The sequence below is a fragment of the Pteropus alecto genome, unplaced genomic scaffold (genome assembly GCF_000325575.1).
Source record: "Pteropus alecto unplaced genomic scaffold, ASM32557v1 scaffold134, whole genome shotgun sequence".
NCBI lineage: Eukaryota > Metazoa > Chordata > Mammalia > Chiroptera > Pteropodidae > Pteropus > Pteropus alecto.
Genome location: NW_006436283.1, coordinates 983347 through 990728, shown reverse-complemented (window position 1 = coordinate 990728; position 7382 = coordinate 983347). Strand labels below are relative to the sequence as shown.

At 59.6% G+C, this 7382-nt stretch overlaps 2 protein-coding genes across 2 annotated transcripts in view; both read right to left on the bottom strand.

The window, feature by feature from the left end:
• FAAP100 (Fanconi anemia core complex associated protein 100) overlaps nucleotides 1–77 on the bottom strand; it is a 9204-nt gene extending 9127 nt beyond the window's left edge. The window contains exon 1 of the mRNA XM_015589579.2: nucleotides 18–77. Coding sequence (XP_015445065.1) covers nucleotides 18–77 — 60 coding nt within the window. The remainder of the gene's footprint in view (nucleotides 1–17) is intronic.
• A 2585-nt stretch (nucleotides 78–2662) lies between these two features.
• NPLOC4 (NPL4 homolog, ubiquitin recognition factor) overlaps nucleotides 2663–7382 on the bottom strand; it is a 44382-nt gene continuing 39662 nt past the window's right edge. Inside the window, exon 17 of the mRNA XM_015589578.2 lies at nucleotides 2663–4662. Within this exon, the coding sequence (XP_015445064.1) occupies nucleotides 4505–4662 (158 nt within the window). The 3' untranslated portion in view covers nucleotides 2663–4504. The remainder of the gene's footprint in view (nucleotides 4663–7382) is intronic.

Genomic DNA, 7382 nt, shown 5'->3' with positions numbered 1-7382 from the left:
GCGGGACCTGGGCCCGCCATAGGGGCTGGGCTGGGCTGGAGCCCCGGCTCCGTGGCTCCGCGGAAGCTTGTGGGCATTGCGGTCTAGCAAAGGGCCAACGTGTTTAAAGCCGAACGCGGGAAGCTCAGTGGCCTGCCCTCTCGTCTGCCCTCCGCGCGGTCCGAGGCGACTTCCCGGAAGTGCCGTGCGGCTCGGCAACATCTCCCACGCCCGACCTAGGCCCTCGGGGCTCCCTTGGTCCGGCACCAAGTCCCGCTCTCCTCGTGCGCCCTAGAACTGGGCCGGATCCAGACCCCGGCCAGCAGCTGGCCGGCTCCCCCAGGGCGGGGGCGGAGGCCTTGAGTCGGCTCCTAAAGCTATTCTCTAGGGTTTGGGGAGCAGCCGGATGCTGGGGAGGAGTCCAGGAGTAGGAGGGCGGTGTCAGCTCTTGCCACTTCCACAGCTGGGGGCTAGCTATGGGCAAACATGGACAGAAGTATCCCCTCCCTCCATGCCTGAACAGCCGACCTGTCCGTGGGTGTGTGGGTTTGAATGGACAGTGGGGTAAGCCAGAGGAACACAAAGGAAATGATGGGCAGTCGGCCTGAAGGCGAGGGCGAAGCCAGGGGGAGACACCGCTCCACCCTCACTGGGCTGTCTCCCCTCTCCAGACCTTGGGAGAGGTGCCCACCAGAGGGACCATGAGCTCTCCTCTAGATGAGAAACTGGGAGATCCCCAGCACCCCTGAAAGGTGCCTGCAGATGGTGGGGTCAATTACACCCCTCTTCTTTAAAAAGCCCATGGGACAATCTCCAGGGCCAGACATCCATGAGTGAGAGGCATGTGGGTGCATGGCCGGGCATGGCATGTCAAAGGGGCCCAGCTACCCAACGCTTCTGGCATCACAGAGGCTGGTGTGCACGCCGAAACAAAGAACCAGCGAAACGTTCTAACCTCCCTCCCTGTGGAAGTGGGCATTCAGCCCGCAGGGCGGTGGACCGCCACTGTCTCTGGGTGCTGGGATGGATGCAGCGTGAGTGTGGTGTTTGCCATTGTGCTCTCTCCCGGGTCTTTGGGCAGGAAACGCTGTCCTGGATGGGGAACAGAGGGCCACGGGGCATGAGACCAGCTCCCACCTGGCCTTCGGAATTAGGAAGTGAGGACGTGTGGCCTTCTAGTTTCACTGACGCCCCCTCCCCCGCCCCAGGCACAGGTGTCCTGGGCTAGACCAGCCCTGTGAAGCCCACATCCCAGTCCTCCCAGGCTGTTCCAGCATGGAGGGCCCTGGTTAGTGGGTCACTCCTCTGTCCCACTCCCTTCTGCTCAGAGGCTGGAAGGCCCCTGGCTCTAAGCCCATGTAGCCCATTCTAAGTGTACAGATTTATGAACATCACCAGTCTAACAGAACGAGGCTGGCTCAAACAGCTAAGGGGTGACACAGGGGCTGGGGGGACTCCACCTGAGTGTGCAAGATGAAGGCTGCCAACGGTCAGTGGTCTCTATGCCAGGTTGCGAGGTGGCGTAATCTCCCGAAGGACAAATGACACCACCAGACTCGGGGGAGAAAGCACAGTGTGTGCAGGGAGGCTGCGGGCTGTGCTGGCACTTCTCATAGGCAGCAGAGCGTGCCACTAGGTCGCACGTGCCAGGAAAGACCCCAAAACAGACTACCCCGTTTTTCCCCAAGCAGTACATTCTATAAGCTTAATTTCTTGGGGGAGGTCTGAGAACCTTCTCACTTCCTAGAGCCAACAGGTTCAGCGGCCTCAGACGCCCAGGGCCGGGTGGGCAGCAGCACCTGCCCTCTGGAGCTGCTTCCACGTGACCCGCACTGCTGTTGAAAGCAGTCACCTCAGGGGCACGATTGGAGGTGGGTGCCTGCCACAGGGCCCCCAGACATCAGTGGGTGTTCTGTGTACCTGTTCAGGAAGTAGTCACCTGTGAAGGACAGTAGTGCTGACAGGTCCGTGTGAAGGCGGGCACCGAAATCAGAGGGGCAAGGAACTCGGGCCAGGCAGCTTATCACCTCCGACCTCGCTCCCCAGCAGGCCTGTGGCCTCTGAACTTTGTTCTTCACCTGCTGCCTGGCCATGTGCACCTGTCCAAGCATGCAGAGGCCCAGGAGCAGCACAGGACTGGCAGGCGGGGGAGCCCGAGGGAAGCCAGGCTCTCCTCTCCCACCCAGACCTCCAGCTGCAAGTGCGGGGCAGGGGAGCCTGGGGGCGAGGGGGCAACAAGGGAGAGCAGGGACGTCTCTGCCTGACACAAGAAGCCATGAACTTGCCCTGCAGGCAAAAACTCAGTGCTCAAGGGGAAGCCTTGGGGCCCAGAGCCACAGATGGGGCGTAGGCAGCGCTTCAGGTATGGGCCGCACTGCAGGGCTGGAGGCCAGGTAACACTGGCGCGAGCCCCCAGCAGAACCTAGGCAGGAGTTCCCGAAGCAGATCGGTCGGGAGGCTGGGCAGGAGTGCACTTGCTGGGTTACAGTGTCTGGTGGCATGAGGATGTGCCCACATGAGGACAGGTAGGAGGCAGGTGGGGCTGGTGGGCTCCTCCCCTGTGCAAGAGGTGGCTAGGCTGCCTGGGCCAGAGCCCGCGGCGGGATGCCCCACCCGCTCACGCTGAGCTCTGGCTCTCTTTGGACAATGGAGTGCGTTACTGAACAGAGTGACTCAAAACCAGCAGAGAAATCACAACAAAGCTTTTTCTTTAGCTAAAAGACAGAAGGAAACAAATGAATGATGCGATGCCAGAGCTTCCGAGTGAAGTATTGGTTGAAAACGAAACTAGCTTGGTGATGACAGAGCAGGCGGGAGGGGGGCCGGTGCTCTCGAAGCCGGTACCTCCGGCCTCCCCCGGCGCCGGGGGACAGGCCGAACGCAGGGCCCAGCGCGGCCTCGCATCTGATTGCAGGGACCAGAAGATGAGGCAGGAGCTCCAGCCAGGGCACCTGCTGAGAGTGCCCCCAGCCAGTCCTCGCCAGGCTGCTGCGCTTCTGCCGGGCTGCTCTGCCCTTCCGGCCCCTCCAGGTCAGCTGCTCTGCCACCGCCAGACCCAGCCGAGTTGGCCCCTGGCCCCAAGAGCAGACGAGTCTGGGTGGGTGGACCCGGAGGTGCCTGATGTGGCCCTTACTAGGGCAGAAGCCAACACTCAGTGCTCTGTGCACAGCCCCGAGGGAAAGGGAGGGTCCCACAGGCTGGCCCCCAACCCAGGGCAGACCCGAAGTCCCCAAGCAGTCTGTTTGGTTGGCCTCTCCCATGGGTGCGGGGCAGCTCAGAGATACGGCTCTTGTTAAGGCAAAGAGGCATCAGCATGCCCACGAGTCCCTGGGGAAGGGCCTGAACACACCCCAGCCGTGGAGAGAATGCGGGACCACAGGGCACATGTGCGAGGTCTGCCCAGATCTCTGTCCTGGGAGGGTGCGGACCTCACTCCATCAGCACAGCAGCAACTTGCCGATGCCCCCACAGCCGACCCATGTGCGCTCACGACAGGTCAAGCCCCTGCTCCTTTTCTTGATGGCCACGTCACTGTGCCAGAGACCAGGGGCCAGGCAGGGCTATGGGACTGTGTGGGGCAAAGGGAACCCGAGCTCTGACCTTGGCTAACTCGGCTCACCCCATGTGGGCCTGGTCAGGGGCATCAGCCGTCTGCAGGGGCCATCTGCCTGGTGGAGCCACCTGCCTGGTGGAGCCACCGCGCCACTCCTGCTGGGTCGGCCCGTACCTGCAGCTGTGTGGCTTGGCAGAAAAGTCTCAGGCACTGAGGTTAGCTTCCATGGAGAACTGACTGTGAGTCCCCTGCCACACTCACCCGCCCTGCACACACCCACGGGGACTCACTAGAGGAGAGAAGGAAGAGGAAACTAGTCTCTCTCACTCCCCTTTTATGCATTTTTTATCTTAAAAAAAATAAATAAAAGTCTTCTGGGCAGAAATTACTAATAACTGTTATTACAACCAATGCCGACTTTAAAATCCCACCTGAACGGCAGGCGGGAGCAGGAGAGAGGGTGGGCAGCAAATCAACCTGCAGATCAAGCAGAGGGAGGCCAGCGAGCCGGAGGCCACTCGCACTTCCACCGGATGATGGCTCCGGGAAGGGAGGAAGTGGCCTCAGGGTAGGGTCTGCCCCAGAGCAGCAGGATGGAGAGGCCAAGGGGGACCCCCACCAAACCAGGGGGAGGCAAGAACAGAAAGCATCCAGAAGGAGAAAGGAGGCCAAGGCAGCAGCGAGCGCCCCGCCCCTCCGCTCCGGGTGAAGATGGGGTGCCAGTCCCTCCACCACGGTGGGGCTGACACCAGAGGTGTCTGGGCTGCGCCTGCCCGAGGTGGCTGCCAGCAGCTGGCAGAGCACCAGCCGGGCCCTCCTCCAGGGAAGCCTGATGCTGAGAAGCCTTGTGGATCAGGAACCCGGGGGGCAGCTACCTTGCCTCGCCCCTCAGGGCTGCCCAAGGGGCACGGTCACAAAGGTCCTGGCTTCAGGGAGGGCTAGGGGCCCGGCCCCGCCACAGGGGCAGAAGCCCTAGGTCCTGGGGAGGCTGCACATCTCACAGTGGCCAGTGCCCGGCTGGTTCATGAAGGTGCAGTGCTGACAGGCCCACATGGCGGCCGCGGCGGCGTGCGAGGGGCCCCCAACGGCACCGTACTCCTGGAGGCCCGGAAGCTGCACTCCGACTGTGCCTGCAGGGCGGGAAGAAAGGAGAGCCCTGTCACCTCCACTCCACCCGGCTCTGCTTGTCAAGGTGAACGGGGACTCTCAAGGCAACTGCTCTGGGAACGGGCAGATGCAGCTCAGGAACCCCTATCATGGGGCCCCTGCTTGCACCCAGAGCCCTACTAAATAAAGCTGCCGTCAGCTGCCCGCCTCGCTGTGTCGGCGGTCCCCTCATCGCCGAGATGGTACTGTGCCAGCACCACCACGGGTTATCCGCCCCCTAGTGATGACACCTGGGTCGTTTCCAGCTCTGAGCTATTGTGAACAACGCTGCCGTGAATATTCCTGTACACGTCTTTGTGTGGATGTGCTTTCACATCTTTTGGGTAAAAACCTAGGAGTGGGCCCGCTGGGTCGTGCCCTCAGTCTCGCCAGGCATGCGAGGGTTCCAGCTGCTGTCAGGTGTTCCTTTTAGTCGCTCCAATGAATAGGCGATGTACTCATTTAATTTGCATTTCTCTGATGACTTATGTTGACCATTGCTGTATCTTCTTGCGCGACGTCTAAGCCTGTTGTCCAGGTTTCACTCGTGCCGTTTGATTACTGATGATCAACGTATACCGTTCTCTACAGCATTTCGGTCTCCGACGGGCCGCGTGTATGATGGTGGTCCCACAATCAGACGTGAGGGGGCCGAAGGCTTCCTGTCGCCTAGTGATGCCAGCATGCTTCACGGAGCTACGCGTTCCTCACGTGTTTGTGGGGACGCCGGTGTGAACGAGGCTGCGCTGCCAGTCGTGCAGAAGTAGAATGACACCTCGGGACGTGTGCCACTGTTCAGTGGCACACAACTGTACGTCCCGGACGAGTCCCATGTCCTATACACGTGTTGCAAACACTTCCTCCCGGTCTGTGCCTTGCCTTTATGTGTGTGCGTTTTTTTTTACAGTGAAAAAATTTTATATTTAGAATTAGCCAGCTGGACTCAGTTTCAGAGGGTCCCAATTTTGTCGGCAACATCCAGAGCATCGTGGTGGGCAGCCAGTCGAGTTGGACGTGTGCCTTCTCTCTGTCAGGCCTGGTCAGGGGTCGACTCTGGCCACGTCACTGTCGTGGGCTTCTTCGCAGCTGCTGGCCGTGGCCGTGGCCGTGGGCTCTCGATGAACACAAGTGCACTGCGGCCCTGTCTTCTTCGAGGCTGACTTGGCGGTCAGAGGGACTGCATGGTGGCACGGTGGTTGCGGTCAAGCTTGCCTCTCCGGGGGCGCTGTTCCGAGATGTCTGGGTTGCTGTGTCTGGGTTACTCTGGAGCCGCAGCGCGCTGAGCCATGGGAAGGTGGGTGAGGCGCCTATTTCTTGTGCACGGCCATGGCTGCCTTTCGGCGCTGCTTCTTCGCCTCCGAAGCCTTTGCTTTGGCTCCAGCTTTGGGAAGGGCAGGGGCTCCTTCTCCATTTTTAGAGCCATCTTCGTCCTTTCCGTGTTTTTAATAGTGCCTTGTGATGAGCACGAACGTGTCATTTTGATAAAGTAACTGACCGACTCATTCATGATCAGTGTTTGTCCTACCTCTAGGTCCTGAAGACGCCCCTGTGTCATTTCGGCTTTCACCATGAGGCCTGTGACCCGCCTAGGGCCCACTTTTGTGCACGGTGTGTGCTGTGGAGGTCAAGGTCCACTTCTTTTCTTTTCAACATAGCTTTTGAGGCTCTCTGCATTCCCAGATAAATCTTGTAACTTATTTTTCATCCCCCCCCACCCACTCCAAAAAAGAAAAAGCCCACGGGCATTTTGATTGGGATTATAATGGTCGATTTGGGGAAAACTGACATCTTAAAACTATATGGAGTCTTCAGTCTGGAAAGACGGTATTTCCATTGACTGAGCTCTTGCAGCACAGTGTTAGCTTTCAGCAGAGAACTCTTCCGTGGCCCCAGAGTATCCCTAGGATCTCCCGATATCAGTCTGCTGCCGACCCTGGGCGCAGGAGCTAGAACTCCATGAGCAGAACGCCTGTCGACGGACTCGACGATCGCATAGCACGCCCGGTAGCCAAAGGAGGCACGGACGCTAGCAGCTCTCCAAGCAGAGGCTGTGTCGCCCTGTGGCACTGAGGCCGGACACGGGGGCGGGTTTCTTCCTCCCTCTCTAAGCACGAAGGGTGGAGCCAGCGGGCCCCAGCTCCCACGAAGCCACTAGCTTTAGGTCAGTGTCTAATGGAGATGGCAAAACGGGCTAAATGGTCAGACGCGAACCTTTTCAAATCTAGTTTCCTTCCCACCAACTGGGCCAACGTGTACCCAGGACAACCTCCCGGCCAACCTCCCGGCCAACCTGCCCTCCCTCCAGGTCCTCTGGAAGCCTTCCTGTGCCCTCTCGGCTTCCTGGTGCACAGTCCCTTCTGGCACTCTCTCTGGCTGAGAGGGCTCTGAAACGTTAACGCTGTTGCAATCAGTGTTTCTGTGCGAAGGATCCCAAAATAACACGGGGGCAGGGCTGGCGAGCCCGCTATGTGGAACGTTATGCCAGGTGCTGGGCACCGCTGGCCACCGAGGACACAAGGCTGTGATGCTTTATTTAGGGCACGTGGTGGGAGCACTCTGTCCTGTCTCGTCCAGACACCTGAGAGCAGTTCAGAACGTTGGGGCAAGAATACACGGTGCGCGTGGCCGGCCGCGTTACAGGTTTGGTTGTCAGAGTGACATAAAAAGAAAACTTAAATCGTGACACGACGAAGGCTAAGACTCT